The 22,725-nt window shown below is 37.1% G+C and overlaps 1 protein-coding gene across 3 annotated transcripts in view; it reads left to right on the forward strand.

Moving 5' to 3' along the window:
• The window catches only part of elf1 (E74-like ETS transcription factor 1), a 56,019-nt gene that overhangs the window by 19,464 nt on the left and 13,830 nt on the right, over positions 1-22,725 (forward strand). For all 3 annotated transcript variants that reach the window (XM_073820956.1, XM_073820955.1, XM_073820957.1), the window contains exon 2: positions 19,098-19,489. In XM_073820956.1, coding sequence (XP_073677057.1) covers positions 19,418-19,489 — 72 coding nt within the window. In that variant the 5' untranslated portion in view covers positions 19,098-19,417. The remainder of the gene's footprint in view (positions 1-19,097; positions 19,490-22,725) is intronic.

Raw genomic sequence — 22,725 nt, forward strand, 5'->3', positions numbered from 1 at the left:
TTGATTTTAGACTGGTTTATCAGGCCTCATCATTGCCATGAAACCTGGTCTGAATGTTGCTCATCCTGTTGTGCTAAGAACCCTCTGTATCTCATTGAGAGGAGAGTGACAAACAACTCTAATCGTTGTCCCTGAGCACCTCTTTTTTAGATATAACCCTGACAAAACGTCATTTTACCACGTGTAATTATGCCTGACACCATACTTACTATAGTAACTTGTGTCATCTCCATGGTATGCGCTGAGACTAGCCTGTAAGTAGCAGGGCAACCAGTCTCATAGAGAAAACAGTGATTTTTTTTGACATGATTACGTTCAAGCATGTGTCCAAGAGTTTTAAACAAACTAATGTCTTATTGAGGTCTTTTGAAATGTATCTAATTTCATATTAAGCTTCTTACATGCATTATTATTAATGTAAAAACAGTACAAAGTACTTTTAACTTTAAAAACATACTTTCTGTTCATTCAAATTCACATGTGAAAGAGTTTTGGTGGAGGTCAGAAAACTTGGACTTCTAGGGAATTTTCCCCCACCCAACACACCCTATGTCACATGACCTCAGGTGTTCAGGACAATATCAGATTTACTTTACTAGTCTTATCTTGTCAGACCCCCTGTTAGCCTGGAGATACCAACACCACTCGCACCATTATGCCCCCCACCCGGCCGTCCCTGATTTGTATTGTAAATTAGCCAGGGCACCTGGAGTTGGCTAGTAGTCAAACACATGCCCCTTTGCTGCGGATTGCTTTGTTTGGGGCTTCTCTTCAGGCCTGAGTTTCTGTCACAGTTGGCAGCGACGCCGGTAGTGTCAGGTTGGCTCTCCGCATAAAACAGCGTCAACAAGTCCCTGCCTGTAATTGGATCATTAGGTCCTACTGAGAAGGAGGGGTGGACTAAACTGATCTAGCTGGTCTAGCGTGTAGAACAGAAGAGGGCTCGGCCTGAGAAAGAATATTTGTCTTCTTCCTGTCATAGCATTGTGTGGCATGGATGGTTTGAGAGCTGTTGCTGAGGCTCATATTGCAGACTGTGGATTGTTAGTCTTTCAGTTCTTTCAGTAATTGGGTTTTACATAGTAGATGACTTTCCAAAACTTGCTGGATTGGTAGTTAACTAAAGGTTTTGAGGACATCTCTGAGGATTCTTTAGCGGTGGTCCTTCGTATTTCAGCTTTTGAGGGTTCTCAAACTGTTTTTAGAGTTATTGTCATTGAGCTAGTTTGTCAGTATAACAATACTCTAAGAAATGTTTGTCAACGTTGAGGCTGACTTCAATTTAAATAAAATCTTATCAGACCATGACGCCAGTATGCAAAAACCCAAACTATTTATAAGTAAAAAGTTTCATGAGATCACCATACGAGATAGCTATCATTTCGCCGTTGGGTTTGTTTGAATTTTTACTCAAAGCAGTAGTGTTCTGCTAAAATAGTCTAGGCAGTCATTCCTTTGTCGATATGTTGTTGACTGCTCGGGCAGATTTGCATCACGTTTTCATACTGCTCTCCCCATTTCCATTGAGCAACACACATTCTCTGTGTCGAAACGGTCTGATTCCTGAAACAAGCTCAGACTGGCATGCCTTGGTTCTCAGGTACTACATATACTGGCAGAAGACATGCTATCACAGATGATTACATAACAGAATATTCAGTATCAACGTGAAGAAAATGAGAGAATATATTGAGAAGATCAGTTGTTTTGTATTTGACCTGAAGTTGCAAACACCTTGAGATACATTTTTTTTCTTGTCCAAAACTTGTATAACATCATGGTTTTAGGAAAGAAAGCAGAACAAATGGTCAGTCAGTTTAGCCAAGAGAAACACATGGTCTTGGTGTAATAAGGAAGAGTGGCCTGCAATCTCTTCTTGGGAAAAGCCCTTTTGTTGAAGAAGCTAACGACTCCCACCCACCTGCTACCCCCGTTTTGTTTTTGTCTCCAGCTTTGGTGGGCGATGTTCCACTGAAACTGCCCACTGAATGAGTTCTTTCTGTTGTTCTAGAGTTGAGACTGTCCAATCTACACTCTTAAAAATAAAGGTGCTTCATGATGCCATAGAAGAACCTTTTTGTCTAAATGGTTCCATAATAAACCTTTAACATCTGAAGAACCTTTCTGTTTCACGGAAGGATCTTTATGGCAAATAAGGTTCTTCAAATTATAAAAAGGCAAGCAAGAAATGGTTCTTTAAAGAACCTTTGACTGAATGTGTCTTTGTGGAACCAAAAATGGTTCTTCTGTGGCATCGCTTGAAGAACCTTTTAAAGCACCTTTATTTTTAAGAGTGTATTGGCATAAAATATATTAGGTTTTATATGGTCATAAAATATAACCGAGTAGTATAATTGGTTGAGAAGCTAGAAAGCATTAGTACATGAAACTTCAGAAAGTCAACTTTCAGATCCACATAGATTTTTGGTGGTCTCTTTTCAAAGTTATGGGGACTTGGTTGAAGTTAAAGAAAGACTAAATGCTCTTTTAAGCTATTGATGTCAGAAAATGAATATAACACTCATTATCATTGTTGTATCTCACCAAAAATGAGCTACGTGTCACATGTTCACAGATGACTGATATGTCAGACCACTTCCCATGTAAACCACACGACTTAGTCTTTCTTGCTTAGCGTGTATTCACTAAATTAGTCACAAAAACATCACATAGTCAAGCGTCCCATGACAAGGCCTACAAAATAACTAAACAACCAAAACCACCCATTTAAAGACAATATAGTAATCGGTCTTATGAAACCAAGCATTGCACACAACGTGTTTTCCAGAACTCCATTCTTTTGTTAAAGCAGTTGCAAGTTCCTCTTTTTTGATAGAAGGGCCTCTGTCTGTTTGTAACCTGCTGTACCGCCACTCTTGAGTCAAATCAGCCACCTGGCGTTCTCATTTAAGAGGAATGCTGGCAGCATTGCACCCTTCCAGACTCAAAGCGACATGGATGACATATTCCCATTTGCACCTTGCAATAAAAACATTTACTGCTGCTGACACCAGGTTAGTGTTGAGTGTCAGAGTCCTGGATGCTTGGGCCCAGAGTAGTTATTTTAATCTAGAGCTTTAGCTGCACAGGTGTATGTATGTGTGCGTTGCTAACGAGTGCTGAAGAGATCGACCAGATGAGGACAAGTGGTTACCTCTGATGCCTACAGAGAAGGGGCAGCCCCTGTGTCTAATATTCTAGTCTGTCTTGTAAACAACGAGTACACAGGTCAGACATGTGACTGGTTATCGTCATTGCTTATCATAGGAACAGCTCAGGGCAGATACCAGCCTTGAAATGCAATTACATGCAATTCAGGCTCACAAAGACTCAGAAAACAAAGAGCTTCACAGTTTAGAAGTTGTGAATAGAAGCTACCATTTCGCAAGCTCTAAAGCAACACGTGTGGTGAGCAGCTAAGCGAGTAGCGTTTTACAGAAACGCACACAGGCTTTGAACATGCTGTGGGCGGTTGCGTTTAACAGAACATTAAACCACAAGTCACAGCTCTAAAAAGACTTGCTAATGAAAATGTGTTAGTTTCTGATGGTTTAATGTGAGGTTTTTTTTCTGAGTTTTAAAATTAGAGACTATGGTCATGATGTGAAGTTTGGTGTGTGTGTACAGCATTGATGCTCAAGCTGTTGGAAATGTCAAAGCACAGATATATGTGAACATTTTCATATTTTCTTTAGGACATTCTAACTAAACTTGGCATCTTTTAGACTAGTATATTGAGACAACATTTAAATAACATTAATACTTCAGTGGTGAGGGTTCATGAAAGTTGGTGGTGCAGTATAATTGAATGGTTAATCGGTCCAAAACTGTCCATTTTAGGAACACAGCGTCCTCAGTTAGTCACACATTACATCAGCCATAGGAAAGTTTACTCACAAATTCTGTAGTTACATCACAACCTATGGGGATGACTAAATATTTTATGCAAGCTGACTAAAATAATATGTTTCTAACTGAGTAGGGTTGCAGTAGTATCATATTTTAGTTGTGGAAAATTAAAATCACAGAACTCAGGAGACCCATGGAAATTCGTTTGCCACCCACACATCCTAAAAGTTTTGTTTACAGCATTACTTATTTAAGGGTAGTTATTGTTTTTAGTATTAAATTAATGAGTTTTCTTTTGTCAAATTTCTATTTGAATATTTTATGAAATGTAATTTATTCCTGTGATTTCAAAGCTGATTTTTTAGCATCATTACACCAGTCACTTGACCCTTCAGAAATCATTCTAATATTCTGATTTGCGGCTCAAAAAACATGTATTATTTTTGTTATTATGTTGAAAACAGCTGAGAAGAATTGTTTCAGGTTACTTTAATAAATAGGAAGTTCAGAAGAACAGCTTTTATCTGAAATAAAAATCTTTTGTAGCATTATAAATGTCTTTATCATAACTTTTGATCAATATAAAGGATCCTTGCTAAATAAAAGTATTAATATCTGTAATTTCGTCATTATACTGACTCTAAGCTTTTGAATGGTATAGTGTATATTGTTACAAAAGCTTTTTATTTCAGATAAATGCTGATTTTTGGATCTTTCTATTTATCAAACTATCTTGAAACTAAAATGTACTCATCTGTTTTAAATGTTGATAATAATAATAATAATAATAATAATAATAATAATAATAATAATAATAATAATAATAATAATAAAAAATTCTTGAACAGCAAATCAGCATACTAGAATGATTTCTGAAGAATCATGTGACACTGAAGACTAGAATAATGATGCTGAAAATTTAAATTTGATCACAAAAATAAATTATATTTTAAAATATATTCAAATAGAAAACAGTTGTTTTACATACTACAAATATTTAAAAAAAAATGTTACTGTTTTTGCTGTACTTTGGATCAAATAAATGAAGGCTTGGTGAGCAATAGAGACTTCTTTAAAAACATTAAAAATCTTACAGTTCAAAAACTTTTGACTGGTAGTGTGTATTTTCTATTAATGTTAAACCAGTTCAGTCCAGAACTACTTTGAGCTGACTGTATAACATATAATTCGTGATAATTGTGTATAACCAGTCAATTGGACACTTTTGTAAAATAATTTGATCTTAAATCAAAAGGCTCTTTGCCCTATGACAGTGGGTTTGCTGGATACCAGTTTGTTTCAGTTCAGCCCACATATTAACCTAATTGTTTGAAAAATAACTCTGTTTACTGGTTATACTGTCAGTTGAAATGCAAATGTATTTGGCGTCATATTCAAAATGACCTTCAAATGGCAGAAGTCTTCAAAATTGTAGTTTGTTAAAATAAACTGACAGTTAATTAAAATGACACGACATTAAAAGAGAAGTTATTTGATAAATGCTAATTAGTATTAGTCACTTAAATTAGGTCATTTCTATTCCAGTAGACTAATAGTTATTTATATACACACACATAGAAATGTTATCCAATTCATATCTAGTTTTCTTGCTTAAATGTCAGCTACTCATTGTATCTGTGTCATATCACTCAACATGCTATAGGTCACCTCACAACCCGTTTCATAGCAACAGCCACTCCTTGTTTACATTTTCATTGTGAGTCCTCAAGAGATATTCCGTCTATTGCATACGCACAAATTAATGCCCTGTTGTTGGTACCTTGTAGTGAGCGCACATGCTTTAGTATCACATTCTGCTGATTTGATGGATAACAGTGTTTTCACTAACTATGTTTCACTCGTTTGTTTGTTATGTAGTTCTCGACTTACTCCAGGATATTGCCACTATCTGCTTAAGTAGATTTAAGATGATAGCTACTTCTTTTTAAGCTCCCTCATTTACAGCCTCGCATATTATTGTTGGCTTTTCTCATCTCGTTGCTATCATGAGCAAACGATGGCACTACAAAGGCCAGCGGTCCTTCTCAAATATTGACCCGAATAAAATCCAACCACCAGCATCTGCATCCCGCCTCCTCATGAACCGACAAACAACGACAACAAAATGGCAACCCGTAATCTCTCTCCCATCACTGATCTCTGAAAGTCATTAGAGCTATTCTTTAGTACTCCATTCCTCTCTTGTTTCTTGTATTGAGAGATTTGAATGGAGGGATGGGGGAAGGGAGAGTTATTTTATTGTGGTGTGTTTTTATTGCGGTCGTGTTTGCTTTGCAATGTTCTTTTCCGCAGGTTATTTGCTGCGCAGGTGAAGCCCAGGCACACATTCACATCAGCTCATTCAAACATTTCCAGCAGTAAATAAGTACCGTATCAAGAGCACATGCTGTGCGTGTAATTAAGACAATTATTGATTTATGTAGTATATCGCATAACATTATAAACGCTGTTCTGATTCAGCACCTGAAAAAGTGACTTTTGCAACAGTAGCTGGATTAAATAATTATATGCAATTAGGCTGGAGTCGGTTGGTGAAAAGAGAGGTCCTCCTGTACACCCTTCCCATGGGTTTTATTAGCCAGCATGGATCAGAAAGCTGTCTAAACATATCACTTACAGGACTGTGGACTCATCAGCATCTCGCAGAATAATAACAGCATATGTTACCACATTAAGAGTAAATGGAATAATGGACAATACCACAACATGTTGGTAAGAGTAGTTTGTTTAACCTGAGTAGCTGTGCCATTTTGTAGATAAAACATGAATCCTCTGGTTATGCAATAGTTTCAGCCCTGGATCTCGTTTCATTACCGAACATAGATTGCCTTTTTTTTAGCTTTATCCCATTTAACTGATATGTAATCACTTTATGCAAATGTAAGTGACCTCCTTTGGTGTAAGACAGGCTGTCTTACATATTGTCATAGTTGGGACCACATGACGTGACTAGAAATGAAAACTACGCCACATATTGCACACGGCCCCTGCAGCTCAACAGGGCCAAAGGCAAGCCTTACATAACTTATGATAAATGCTATGAATGCCAGTTATTTTGGGCCAATTGTGTCAGCTATAAAGTATTTTATGATGCATTATATTCAAGGAGTGCCAGCCCTGCAGCTAGGAGTGTATGACTTAGTTTGACTTAATTTTAGAGACTGATTACTTTATCAATGTCTGTCGGGCTAGATAAAGACAGAGACAGGTTGCTCCAATTACCTGTGAATTCAGGTGTGTTTAGGAAAATGATGTCTATCAGTTTGAGATGTCAGCTCTTTATTCAGGTTTTTAGTCAGCTTGCCATTGCTGTTCCGCTATGTTTTACATAAGTTACACTTTTAAAGATAAAGGTGCGTCACGATGCCATAGAGGAACCTTTTTTGTCTTAATGGTTCCACAAAGAACCTTTAACATCTGAAGAACCTTTCTGTTTCAGAAAAGGTTCTTTGTGGCGAAAGAAGGTTCTTCAGATTATAAAAAGGTAAGAAAGAGATGGTTCTTTAAAGAACCTTTGACTGAATGGTTCTTTGTAGAAACCAAAGCTGATTCTTCTATGGGATCGCTGTGAAGAACCTTTTAAAGCACCGTTCTTTTTAAGAGTGTAGTTATAAATGTCAAAATATGTTGAAGGGTCTAGAACAGTCCTAAAAGTGCTGCTTTTGCCCATGTGGACAGCTCACACAGTTTGTGTTCAGACCTGTTTGGAATGCCATTTTCATTTAAAAGCCAGCTTCAGTTTCTTTGTACCACCAGCTTGTAGATGTTTAGCTATGATTTCAAGCAAGAGATTTGATTCCCACGTATGCTTTTTGTTCTGCAAGGCCTTGAGTGCCTAGAAAGGAACTTTAAGTACACCAAAGTGCTTTAGTTTCTCTTTCGCTGACTGTGAACTAAAAAGTGAACTTTGAATTACTGCTTTCTGGTTAGCGAAAACCTTGTGATGACTATGGTCTTATCAGAGGTAGAATGCAATCCGTGTCGTCATTGGATGTTTAGGGTTCCCAGAATTTATTTTGAAGCGTGTGGGTGCAAAGCAGGCATGTTTTGCTGCTGTATTCAGGGTGCATTTTTCCCTCCTTGTGCAGACATATGCTGTGACATGTTGGTATTGGTATGAGTGTAAACACATCAGGGATGGGTGAGTCAAGATGGCGGGGGTGGCGCTATTTCACAACAGTGCATATGTCGCCATAGACGAAAGCATGATAAATACAGCCTCAGGAGAGCTGAAACGTCCCCATTTATCAAGGGCGGCATTATCAGTGTTCAAGCCTTGATTTCAACCAGGTTCAACGGTGCTGGCAGTGAATTCAGTGTGTGTATATTGAAGTATAACTTCTTTTAAGTGTGAGAGATGTTCCAGATGTTATTTCAGAAGCTAAATCATAAGGACATTAAGCTTTTTTTAGCAAAGATTGAGGGTTTTATGTTTGATGCATTACAGATTCTGCAGATTCTAAACATGGTCAGATGATTGTGAGTAAGAGGGAGGTGCAAACACTTGAGTTTGAAGTCAGTATCGGGCTGAAAGCCCTGAGCTTCTCCAGTCTTGTCATGCTCTGAATTGTTCCTGCATAGAAGCCAAAACATTTTGTCTTTGTACCGAAATATCTGAAATGTTTTTCATATTGCATATGCAGCTGGAGGCAGCGCGGATACTGTGCAAAAGATCCTAACAATTAGATGCTGGAAGGTTCTTCAAGCAACACATCATATTGAAACAGCTGTTTGTTTACAGTACATGCAATCAGCATTGTTGCTTTTCCAATAGATATCATTTTCCCAATTAAAATCCCAATTTATTGGCATTAATATTAGATATTTAGTTGTGCGTGAACGTTTTTCTATTTTTACACTGACGTTTTTTTCTATTATGTAACATTTACTGAAACTTACACTCATAAAAATAAAGGTGCTTTAAAAGGTTCTTCACAGCGATGCCATAGAAGAACCATTTTTGGTTCCACAAAGAATCATTCAGTCAAAGGTTCTTTGAAGAACCTTCTTTTTCTTACCTTTTTATAATCTGAAGAACCTTATTTGCCACAAAAAACATTTTGTGAAACAGAAAGGTTCTTCAGATGTTGAAGGGTCTTTATGGAACTACTTAGACAAATGGTTTCTTCTATGGCATTGTGAAGCACCTTTATTTTTAAGGGTGTACTGTAGTCTTTAAAAAATGCATTTACAAAATCTATTTTTTTATGCCTAAATTCACTTGGAGTATCAAAATGACTGATTTTAGTGTTTTATTTTTAACTTATATAGACAGGTTATTTCGTTTTAATATCAGATGTCTGTTATTAGCCATAACATGAAAATAGTGATCTGGTTGGTGGCATCAAACAGAATTTTACCATCAGCAAATTTATAAATAATATTGCAAATACTTGTAGTGGTAGGTGACAGAATTTGAAATGGATAACACTTATATTTTGGGCCTCAAAGTTTGCAGGACAACAAGAACTTTTGTCTTTTTTAGCCCCTGTGGCAATTTCCTGTCCTGTTTTCACAAGTCTGACGTGTCTTCCTATCTGTGGTGTGCGGCCTGTTGCCACATAGTAGAAACAGATCATGGGGAAGAGCGTTTTTAACATTTTGTAGCACACAGCATGTGCCTTTTAAGAAGTCCATCAGTTGGGGTCAGCTCGCTGCTGGTAAGATATAATCTGCTTGCATTTTTAAACATCAGCCCTTCTCTTGCCCATCAGCATCTGTGCCTGAGGACACTACATTCACGTAGAGGAAATAGCTAAGCGTTTAGTTGCATGAGATGAACCCTGAGAGTGAGATGTGCGAGAGAGGAAGTGAGTAAGGGTGCACCGAGTTCTGTTCCTCATGTTGTTTTCTCAGTAATTAACCCCTGTCTGCAACACCCATGCTACATGGAGTTTACTCTATAAAACAGTTGGTTTCTTTTGTTGCTTTAAGTCATTAATGTATGTATTTTAAAATCTTGAGAATTGTGATTTTGTGAGGTCTTGATTTGATGGTTTTAGTTGATAAAACCATGTCTGATTGTGCGTGTGGTGGTATCAGCACAGTACGTTGATATCTGAGATAAGTCAAGCTTTTTGAAGGGTTTCTGAAGATGCTTTTTGGAAATTTCTGAGAAGCAGACTTGTTTTGTTTTTCTCAGAAGCAAACCGCTGAAGGGTGACATGATCTGAGGGTACTGAAAAGGGGGTTTTAGTTTAAAAGTAGGGGGCCTTTTGCTTAAAAATTCTACAAATTTGTTATGTAAGATGTGTGCCATGCTGTTTTTGTTAATACTTTTTCTTTTCTAATAGTGGTTACCAACCAAATAGAAATATGTGCGATTCGAACATGTTGCAGAAACAAAAAAAGTGAGAAATACAGAGTCTAAGAGGAAGGGGAAGAAGTTTCCACTCTCAGAATGAGAGAGAAGTGTTCGCTTGTTTGTGGTCTAACAGTCAGGAAGTAGCAAAAACCGACTGCTCAGTGATGCATTTCCTGTCACTGCAAGATACACAGGTCAGTTGTGGCTGTTCTCTTTCCTTTTGCATTTATCTTGCTTTAGTTTTAGGGTTCCATTACCATGGCTTAAAGTTTGACCAACTGGTAACTCATTGCATAGGGTGGGTTGTATAATTTAGGCAGTAAAACATCTAAACTTGTAGCACCAGCTAAAATGTAGAAAAAGTGTTTGACGATTTTTACAAACAAATTCAAATCGAATTTTAAACTGTCAATCACATTTCATAAGGGTGGGTGCTCTTTGTCCTCCTCTCAAACAAGTTTCCATCTGGCAAAGATGCACACAACTGGTTTTAAACAAGCGTCTTTAGACCCTAATGAGTTTAGTGGCAGGGATTTTGCCTTCACCTGGCCTCAGTCTCTCCTCCCTAGCCTTTAATGTTTGGAGAGCTGAGCTCCAGGCTCAAAGATAACAGCTCCTGTCTCAGGTGGGTGTGGGCCCCTAGACTTTTTCTAGCGCCTCGAGGCGGAGTGGAAAAGTACAAGACTTGCGAGATGAGATTAAATTTGCTTCATCTTCTGCAAAGGTAGCAGAAGGTAAAGCCTTTCTTCTCTCTCGGTTTTAGCGGTTCTCGAAGCAACGTGTTTGTCTCTCTCCCTCTTCTTTTTTTGTCTTCATCCCCCTTCCTTCACAAAGGTTGCTCAAGTTTTAAATCTTACCTGGCTTATACTTTGATCCTCACAAAAAACACTTTTTTGTTGAATTGTTGACTACTGTGGCAGTTGTTGTTGTAGACTGATGGGGCAGTGGGAGTTGCTTGTATGCTGGTCTCATTAAATGCAGTCTCTCTTGTTCTGTTGAATTAGCAAACATTCGCCTCAGGCCCTTGACCTTTCTCCCTAATGTATAATGCACTCTTCTTCACTTCTGCGACCAACAAAAGGGTGTGTGATGGTGATACTTTCACATCACATTTAGAGGAAGAGAAAGAAAAGACAGCCTTTTTTGATCAATGTAAGAATGTCAAATACCAGTGCTGGTACTTAAAAAGAAAAGTACCCCATAGACTTTCTGCAATACTTATTTTAGTACCTTCACTTTTTTTACTGACAAGTGGCAGGTTTCGTACGTGCATATGTGAACGCTCACCCATAATTGCACACACGCTTAGTAAAGAACATTTGCGGTAATGTATGTGAACAGTCAGATCTTTTTGGTAATAATGGTCGTCTCCGTGAGATATAAATGTGTATAGTTGGTATGTCTATAATTTGAATGTCAACGTGGAAAATTTGTCAAAAGAACAACTATAATAATGCAAAAAATAGAAAACCAATCACTGCTCCTAAATGATTTTTATTATCACATGTAGCATTCTTTTTACATTGCCAATTCATTTAGTTACTATTTACACTATAAATGTTTTTGAGCACCAAAACAGCATTTTAGAATGATTTCTAAACGATCGTGTGACACTAAAGACTGGAGTAATTGTGCTGAAAATTCAGCTTTGCTGAAGTCACAGGAATGCATTTAATTTTAAAATGTTAAAATATAAATCGGTTATTTTAAATTGGTATAATATTTCACAATGTTACTGTAACATATTTAGTCTTGGTAAACATTACGAACAAAAACAGTATTTGTATTTTTTATTTTCTATTTTTATTATTAAAATTTTTTTATTTATATTGGTATCACTTGAACATAAAGCAGTAGCAGAATAGTAGCTTCTGTCAGGACTGTTTAAACAATTGTGACCATATTATGGTTGAAGAGATGAGTTTCTCGATGGCCTTAAGTTCTTTATCAGAGCATTACAGGACTTCACTTAAGTTAAAGCGTCATATCCTCACAGGAACTAAGCTAAAAACACCCATCTTCTGCTGAGTCAAGCAGATGACTCTATTGAAAGAGGCTTTGTCCTCCATATTGATTGAAAGGGTGCTGTTGGCATAATTCTACTCTCAGAGTTTCTCTTCTCTTTGGTAAGTGGGAACAATCCTTCATATGTCTCACAAGAGACATAAATGTTCTCACTGGAGGTGCTTTAATGTCACATTACTCCAACAGTGGAGTGTGTTTTTGCTGAAACGCTAGAGACTGGCAAGTTCTGAAATGCCAGGAATGCCAGTCCTCCTTCCTGACCGAGCAGGAAAAGCGCTTCACATTCCTCTCGCTTTCTCTTAGTCAGTGCCTCTCCGAAAGCTCTAGTATCCCAAGCTATTTTGAGAGGCACTCCAGACTAGTTTTTCCTCACATGTGTTGACATCACTATTGCCATGACATCACTCCCCACAGAGTAACTAGAGACGACTTCGCCCACTCCAAAACCTCCATCTCCATCCATCCCGGCGACGTCATCAGAATATGGCAACTTGCGATCACACCACATCTTGAATCCATGAGCGCTGCATCAAAACCGCTCACCTACGTTCGATGATCATTCATGTTTGAGTTCGCTTGCTCCGTGATTAAATTCCATTGTCAGGGTGACTCATGGTTTAGTCATTTGGTTGGCTTAAATTACCTCCTTTCATGGTCAACACTGAGCTCAGCTGAGGGGTGGGTGGGTCGACAGGGTCAACAGGGAAGATGTATTTGTCCGTAGTCATTCTCCCCTCAAAACTGGTTATTCCATCCAACATTTTAGTCAGCGTCTTGCTTTATATTTACTTGTTTTGACAACACAGAGTAGGCGCTTTGCCAGACCCGTACCAGCTGCTGCTGTAGAACAATTAGAGGCTTGAACGGACGTTTTTCATGTACACCTCGTAGTTTTACCTTGTTGCCGAGCGTGTATCCTTGGCAGACCTCAGCTGTGGAGCGATTCCATGCGAGCCCCACCCTGGAGATTGTTTGCTTACTGAAGTCTTGAGTACTGAGTAACTCGCCCTCCCTCTCGGCGCCTCTGGATGACGTGCGGCAGGCCCTTGTTTTGGCCCATTTGCATGTGCTTGTGTTGGGACAAGGCAAGTGTTGTCGCATCCACTTGTACGATTCCCAGGCTGCAGTCACGGTGGCGTAGCTCACTCGCCATGTGCCCGGCACGAGGTCTCGTTATATACCGCTGGGAATCAGCGTGGAGAGCAGCATGATGCACGCAATCACAGATTTGCACGATTTTGCTCCCCACCAGGCTCATCTCTCTGTGTGAAATGTTCCCATCAATCCCATATCACGCTTTCATTTGCCAGCACATCACCGTCAAATGGTGTGAATGACTTCATTACTCAAAAGCAGGGCTGTAGAGCATGGCAAGATTGTCTAATAGAATTTCAAGCTGCGAGCTTTGGCTGCGGCGAACGCAGCTGCAGTTTGAGGTACACTGAGCTTTTTGAATTGAAAAGAAGAACTGAAAATGACACGAGGCCATTTTGAGCTAGTCTTTAAAGGAGGAGGCAGAACTCAGCCATGCTCTCGCCTGGCGACTTCTGACCCCTGGCTAATGCTGCGAAGACTTCATGGGCGAGTGCTTTCCCAGACTGCAGAGGTAGGCATGACCCACTTGGTGTGTGGTCTTAATTTGCCAGGAGTATCACTATAGTTGGTTTTATCATTTCTAGCACGGTTGATGCTACAAATAATGGATGGTGCCTCAAATTGTGCGGTATATTGAGAAGAAGGTTTTTTTTATATATAAAATGCTCTAAAATACATAATTGATTTACTGAAACACTAATAGAGAGGTCTGAGAATCTAGATAAACCAGAATATATTAGAAAAAAATATATATATATATATTTCTAGTTATTGTATTGGTCTACACTACCGTTCAACTGTTTTATTTAGCAAGGATTCATTTGAATTGATCAAAGGTGATGGTGAAGACATTTATAATGTTACAAAAGTTTTCTATTTCAAATTAATGCTGCTCTTTTGAACTTTCTGTTCATCAAATAATGTAGTTTCCACAAAAATATTAAGCACAACTGTTTTCAGCATTTATGATAATAAGATGTTTGTTGAGCATCCAATAAACATATCAGACTGATTTCTGACGGATCAAGACGTGACACTGAAGATTGGAGTAATGATTGCTAATAATTGTATCAATTATAATCAATTACAATATATTAAAATAGAAAACAATTACAAATAATAATAATATTACACAATATCACTTTTTTTAAATATTTTTACTTTCAAAAACATAAATAAAAATCTTACTTGCACCAGACTTTTGAACTGTAGTCTATAGTAGGTTTATATGGGCCGATATTGGATATTTAGTTTTGTAGGCTCATTTCCTCTATTTTTACATAATGTAACACACCGGTAATCATAAATCTCCAAATGAATCTTTATATTTTATACTGTATATAATAATGTAAATTCTAGCATTTTTAAAAATCTTATTTAGACCAAATAACTTAAAATAATTATGAGACATTTATCGGTTATGTACCATAACATAATTATTGGTTTATTGCCGTTGGATAGAATTTTAATATCTCTTGAAAGTTCTGTTCATTAAAGAATTATGAGTTTCCACAAAAATATTAAGCACAGCTGTTTTCAGCATTTATAATAATAAAAAGAAATAAGCATATCAGACTGATTTCTAAAGATTCATGACATGTGACACTGAAGATTGGAGTAATTGTTGCTGAAAATTAAATCAATTATTGATTGATTGATTGTCATTTTATTTCAAATATGCAAGAAACATGTCAACAAGACAGCAAAAAAAACAACGATCTTCCTATATATATTCTTTTTCTTTCTTTTTTTCTTCTTAGCATATTTGAAAAGGAGTGGGAAGAAGTTTTCACTTTTTTAATCCCACCCCCTCTCACTAAATCATACAGTTAAAGGAAAACAAGTTACTAGTTAGTATTTACTAGAGCTGAAGTATATACATACATATACTGTATACAAACATATACACCCCCAAACATATACACAGATATATACATATACCTGCACATAAATACACACACATATACATACACATCTTTATATATGCAAATATACATACACATATACAAACATACCCACATACATAATACATACAAATTTCCATATATACATAAACATCCATATGCCCTATTCACAAGTCTTCATCCATAAATGCTCAAACAGCACAAGCATGAACATACATAGATGCACAAACAGCCACAACATCTCCACCTTACCACCCAATTTCATACTTATACTGCTGGAAAACCATCTGTTTATACCTTTTTTTGAACTGTATTATGTTTGGACATTGCTTTAACTCCACATTCAAACTGTTCCATAGCCTCACCCCACAAATTGATAAGCTGAAACCTCTTATAGTTGTTCTGTTTCTAAGCCTTTTGAAATTAAATTGTCCCCTTAAAGTATAATGCCCCTCTTTTAAATCAAATAATTGTTGAATATTCCCTGGAAGCTTATTACTTTTAACCTTATGCATTATTTGTAAAGTTTGATATTGTACAATGTCAGTAAATTTCAACATTTTTGACTGTAAAAAAAGTGAATGAGTATGATCCAGGTATCCAACCTTGTGAATGATTCGCACTGCTCTTTTTTGAAGAACAGTTAATGGGTACAGTGTGCTCTTATAATTATTGCCCCAGACTTCAACACAGTAGGTTAAATATGGTAATACTAGTGAAATTATAATAAATTAAAATATATTAGAATAGAAAACAGTTACATACTGTAGTAGTAATACTATTTCACAATATTACTATTTTTTATATTTTTACTTTCAAAAACATAAAAATCCTATTTGCACCAAACCTGTTGTCTACATTAGATATATATGTGCCAATATTGGATATTTAGATTTATAGGCTCATTTCACTGTTAAATGTACTGGTAATCATACCAGTCTCAAAATGAATATCCATATTTTATACTGTACACTATAATGCAAATTCTAGCATTTAAAAAAAAATAATTTAGAATTATAATTATAATGAGCCGTTTATTGGTTTATCTGCCGTAACTAGTGCTGTCAATCGAGAAAAAAATGAACTTATTAACATTTTTTTTCATAAATTAATCATGATTAATCCTAACTTCTAATTTAAGTGAACTTAAAACAATCTTCACATAGTTATCAAACATTAAATACTAAATTAAATGTAGATAAATCCTTAAAGCTACAAAAGTAATTGATTATTATTTTATTATAATTTTTTTGATAAACATAATTATTCGGCAGCTATTACTTATTATAGCTAGCAGATATTTTTAATAAATATAAAATATTTAAACATTTTTAACGCAGTTAACACTCTTAATTTTGATGACACTAGCCATAACACTAACACAAATAAACTAATTATTTGTTTATTGGCATTGGCTAGAATTAGAATTTCTCTTTTAATACTAGTGCTATTTCGATTTGACATAAGCCCCCTAGCAACCACTCAGAACACCCTAGCAACTATGTAACAACTCCCAGAGCATTGTGGTGGCAAGAAAATAAATCATTGTTTCAAAGAGCTTGCCTGACCAAAGCAGGGAGAGGGAACCTTCAGCGGGGTGCTCCAGATGTTGGCCCCATGCTGTGGGAAGGGAGGCAGGGCGAATGGCTCTTGGGGGTGCCGTCTGGTTAGTGGTAATAATAGTCTGGGCCTCTCTGTCATGGCATACCTCATCCTGTTCTTCGCTCTCCTGGAGAGACGAGGCCGCACGAGGCCCCATGTTGAGTATGGGACTCCAGCTGCTGCAGGGGTCTCGGGCACAGTCCGAGCTAAAGAGAACATTTGTTTGACCTCCCTGCCACCCACACAGGCCTATCTTTCCTATTCTTTTTATCTGCCCCCATTATACCCTTTACCCACCCACCCCACCAACCCTAACCCCCCAGACACCATTCAACCTGGTATGCACTTGTTGACACACACACACTGTCCTTTCAAAGCAAACAAGCCCCACCCTGCCACAGAGGAAACATAGGCTGCTCCGCTGCCATTTTACACCCCCCCTTCAGTGGTTCGGCCAAACCTCCTCTCCTTTCCCCACTGCACTCGTTTAATCTTTAACCAGACTGCAGCCCCTCCTGTTCCTCCTTGCTGCCTCAGGGCCGGACAGAGGGTACTCGTTTCTCTCGACGGCATGTGATTCTTGTGTTTTTGGGATTCTGTAGTTTAGCTGGGTTCAGTGTGAAGAGTGGATGTGGACTTTGGATCAGGGTGTGTTCTGGGCCTTTTTTTGCTCATGTGACTGATAACCCAACCTTGTTTACAGTACCCCTTTGATCAGGCTGGGTGATCTCATATCCTGTGGCGATCCTAACCCTTTCTCCACACTGCCACTGAAGAGGTTCACTTATTACATCTGAACCTTGACGAATTAAACCAGGCATTCAGAATGACAGTAGACCAACTGTCTCATAGCTTTTGTTAATTTTTGTTGATCATCTGCAACAAGAATAGTGTGAATGCTATTATCACTATAGCAGTATTTAAATTGTATGTGATGCCTATACGCTGACTGTTAATATTTTCATGTTATGGCTGCTACTGCTACTGATAAATGGCTGAGTATTACATTTCTGTACTAATTTGTCGACATTAATGCTAAATTCACCTAAGTTTTAGGTGCTAAGGTGAATATCACAACATTATAGTTACACTGTTAAGTTATTAACCAATAAAATGTTTGAAAAAAAAATGGATACAAAATATTTAAATAATATTTTTTCAATATTTATTTAATTGTTTCAAATATAATAAAATATATTTTAAATAATGAAGTAAATTCAAATAATATTGAAACAATTATTTTAAGTAATATCTTATAATTAATATTTCATTAATTATCAGTGACATATGAGATCCTGGACCAAAAAAAAAAAAAAAAACCCAGAAGGGTCAATTTTTTGAAACTGAGATTTAAACATCATCTAAAAGCTGAATAAATAAACTTTCATTGATGTATGGTTTGTTAGGATAGGACAACATTTGGCCGAGACACAACTATTTGAAAATCTTGAATCTGAGGGTGCAAAAGAAAATCAAAATATTGAGAAAATAGCCTTTAAAGTTGTCCAAATGAAGTTCTTAGCAATGCATATTACTAATCAAAAATATGTTTTGATATATTTATGGTAGGAAATTTACAAAATATCTACATGGAACATGATCTTTACTTAATATCCTAATGATTTTTGGCATAAAAGAAAAAGCAATAATTTTGACCCATGCAATGTATTTTTGGATATTGCTACAATTAAATTATTTTAACCGTTTACATTTTAGAAATGGTGCCATTTTTTGTATTTTATACGTTTTAAATATTTAAAAAAAAAATAATAATATAAATATTATATAATAAATCATATAAAAATATATTATTATATGTAATATGTAATATGTTTTTTTTTTTTTTTTTTTGATTTTTAATAATTGGATGAAAACCGATATGACACTGATATATTGTGCATCCCTAGTTAATACAGAGTGACGTTGTGTTGTTGTGATCTTCGAGGGTAAACAGGAGTCAAAGTAAGAAAAAGTTAAGTGGCCAGTGATGAATTTGCTGGGAAGTGGAGTGTTTTCCACTCGCCCATTTTTATTCTGTCTGGCCAGACTTTCTCAGAGTCTGACTTTGGGGCAGTTTTATGTATTCAAAGCCAAGAATGAGATCGGTGATCCGAAAGTCTCTCCAGCAGTGAGCGAACGCTTCATAGAGTCAGAAAATTAGCCCCTCGCCTCAGTCCCAACGGTACTGTCTCTGGCTCGTCCGGCCATCCCAGCCCTCGCTTTCTCTCTCTGATAATGTGACATTTTGCTCAGTTGCAGTTTCCTAATGTTTCTTTTCCTTTGTTTCTCTCTTGAAGGTTTAGATGCCCCAGACGCACTTGGAGTGAGAAGAATCCTCCTCCATCAGGCAGTCACGCAGTCCTCCGCCACTCAGTCTGTCATCTGGAGGAAAAAAAAAAGTCAGCAGCGTGCAGGACCAAAAAAGGGAACTCTGTTTTTACCTAACAGTGCCTCTCATTTTGTGAAAGCAGCAGATTACCTCAGCAGTGTTCCTGCTTCAGAGTGCTTCCTGTGCCGAGGGGTGTGGTGTGGAGCGAAGCGGTCCGGGGAGTGTGTGGAGGGGTAGGAACCCTCTGCCTGTCAGCCTGTGTCCTACCCTTTCTCTCCCTACAACACCATGACCACTGCGGTCCAGTCCAGCGAGCTTGTCTTTGAGTTCGCCAGTAATGGGATGGATGAAATCAATCAGGTACATCACAGACACGTTTGTTGTTTTCTGTGTGCATTCCACCCTTTATCATTGGCTGGAAAGCCCTGAAGCATTTTGGTGCCGGAAATGGTCATTGTGCATCTAGCTTCACAGACCGGGTCTCAAGGTCTCAAGATATGGGTTTTTTCGGAGGTCTATGCCTGTGATGCCAGGCATGAAGGGACAAGAGGGAGGAAGGTGGAAAATTAAGAGTGCAAGGAGAGGGTTTAAAGATGACTGTGTGGGTTGCTGGCAGGGTTCAGATGGAAAGACTGAGATGTAGGAATCGCCAGTCAGACTGAACTCAGTGTGTTTGTATTCTTATACCAAAACCTAGTTGGGAACAAAGGTGGCATTTGAGCCTCGGGACGCCTAATTATGATACATACAGTGGGCCCAAAAAGTATCTGAATACTTACGAATGTCTGAATATTATTGCATCAGATACAGTACATCAGATACTTTTTTCAGAACTTCACTTTTCTGAGCAACTTTTTTTTTTTTAGTCTTGAGGTCACTGTTTCAAGTCAAGTTGTGTTATAAATCATGTCAGTTTTCGTCAAGTTCATACAGTAAACATGTTCCACTGACGACCAGAAAATACACTACAACTCAAAAGTCTGAAGTTGGTAATTTATCTAAAATACAGTAAAACAAGTATGTTTTTCAAAGGTTATTACAATTTAAAATAACTCTTCCATATTTTAATATATTTTAAAATGTAATTTATTCCTGTGATGCAAAGCTGAATTTTCACGTGATCCTTCAGAAATCATTCTGGTTTGCTTATTTGGTGCTCAAGAAACATCTTATTGTTAACAATGCTTTTATGGAAACTGATACTTTTTTTTCTTTGATAGAAATTTGAATAGAAAGTTAAAAAGAACAGCTCTTTTAAAATATAAATATTTTGTAACATTAAACATGATTGATTTAATGTGTCCTTGCTGAATAAAAGTATTAATTTATTAAAAAAAAAAATCTTACTGCCCCAAACTTTTATATGGTAGTGTTTTTATCATTTCTTATTTTGAAAGTTTTTTTGTGAAATGTTGTGACTGAGACATGGGCTTGTGCTAAATTAATTTAATATTCATTTCATATCATTTTTTTAAGTCATGCAAATACATTTATACATTTTTAATTGTGGCAAAATCTTATAAATACCTTTTAGGCTACTGTGCAGTTTGTGCGTATGCAAGCATGCTGTCATGCTCGTGTTTTGGTGTACTCTGTATTTATCTACAGTTAATGTCAAAAGTTTGCACCCCCCTTTCATAATCATACTAAATGCATGTTATTGTTTATTTAGTACTGACCTGAATAAGATATTTCACATAAAAGATGTTTACATATAGTCCACAAGAAAAAAATAATAGTTGAATTTATAGAAATGACCCTGTTCAAAAGTTTACATCCCCTTGATTCTTACCCGAATGATCCACAGCTGTGTTTTTTTTGTTTAGTGATAGTTGTTTGTTAGTCCCTTGTTTGTTCTGAACAGTTAAACTGCCCGCTGTTCTTCATAAAAATTCTTAAGGCCCACAAATTCTTTGGTTTTCCAGCATTTGTGTATTTGAACCCTTTCCAACAATGACTGTATGATTTTCACACTGAGGACAACTGAGGGACTCATATGCAACTATTACAGAAGGTTCAAACGCTCACTGATGCTTTAAGAGCTGGGGGTGAAAACTTCTGAACCGAATATAGAGATTATTTTGCCTAAATTTGATATTTTTTCATTTAGTACTGCCCTTCAGAGGCTACAGAAGATAGTTGCATGTTTCCCAGAAGACAAAATAAGTAAAATTCACCCTGATCTTTAAATTAATGCATTGTGTTTCCTTCTGGAGCATCGGTGAGTGTTTGATCCTTCTGTAATAGTTGCATATGAGTCCCTCAGTTGTCCTCATTGTTAAAAGATGGATCTCAAAATCATACAGTCATTGTTGGAAAGGGTTCAAATGCACAAACATGCTGGAATACCAAAGAATTTGTGGGACCTGAAGAATTTTTCTGAATAACAGCAGGCAGTTTAACTGTTTAGGACAAACAAGAACTAATGAACAACTATCACTAAACAAAAAAACACAGCTGTGGATCATTCAGGTAAGAACACAGTATTAAGAACCAAGTGTATGTAAACTTTTGAACCGGGTCCTTCTTATAAATTCAACTGTTATTTTCTCTTGTGGAATATATGTAAACATTCCTCTTATGATCACTCTTATTTTGGTAAAATAATTAACATTTTTAATGATTCTGAAAGGGGGTGCAAACTTTTGACTTGAACTGTATATTTTGTCTGAGTTCAGATGACTCCAGAATCCTAATTTTCATCTCAAGTGTGTGTTTGTGCAGTCATGTGAATGGATCTGGTATGACAGGTCTTCTATCGAATCCATTGCCTCCTCTCTTACAGACTGAAAGAGAATTGAAAGCTAGATTCAGGCCTAACCTGCTCAACTTGTTGTAGCGTGGGAGACAAGTCCTGTTCCACCCAGAAATCCACTATTGTTTTGAAACGACACTGGCTTCTAAGTCACTCCCTAAATCCCCTCACTCTATTACCACACCACCATAAATAAGCCCTACCAGTCACCCCACAGTCTCAGATATCTTTTGACTCCCACTAATAACAATAGAGCTGCTTTTCGGAGACTTTGCAAAACAAACCTTGACGCTTCTCACTGTGTGTGCAGGGTTTTCCAGACACGGGTGCTGTGAAATGTGTTCAGCTGCTTGTATGGACCGTAATGATTAGCCATGCTGGATCTAGAGTCAATAATTACCCCCATAAGTCAAGTCGACTTGTAATGGGAGTGAAATGATATTAAGCTGCCGTGTCAGAGTTCAGCTACTGCACACAACAGCAGTTATGGACTAGATCCAGATTTCCAGAGTCACTGAGTGCATTTATATGCACAATCTAACGCTGATTATCTTATTAACGTAATGTAACAATGCATTACAACCTGTGAAAGATTGCACTTTTTAAGCAAAAAAAAAACTGGCACAACTAGATTTTCACCAATTACCCCAGTTTAACTCTGTATGTAAACACCTTCACTGACATTCTAGTGGCTGATTCAGTATGCGCATGTCTCATGTGAATGACTGTTTGTCAAAACAAAATAATTTCTTGTATAAACAGGGTTTTCTTGCATCGTCAGGTTTTTAAAATGAGCTTATTTTTGATCTGCATATTATTGTGCATGCAAGTTTAATTAACG

This window comes from Garra rufa, chromosome 16, assembly GCF_049309525.1.
Source record: "Garra rufa chromosome 16, GarRuf1.0, whole genome shotgun sequence".
Classification (NCBI taxonomy): domain Eukaryota; kingdom Metazoa; phylum Chordata; class Actinopteri; order Cypriniformes; family Cyprinidae; genus Garra; species Garra rufa.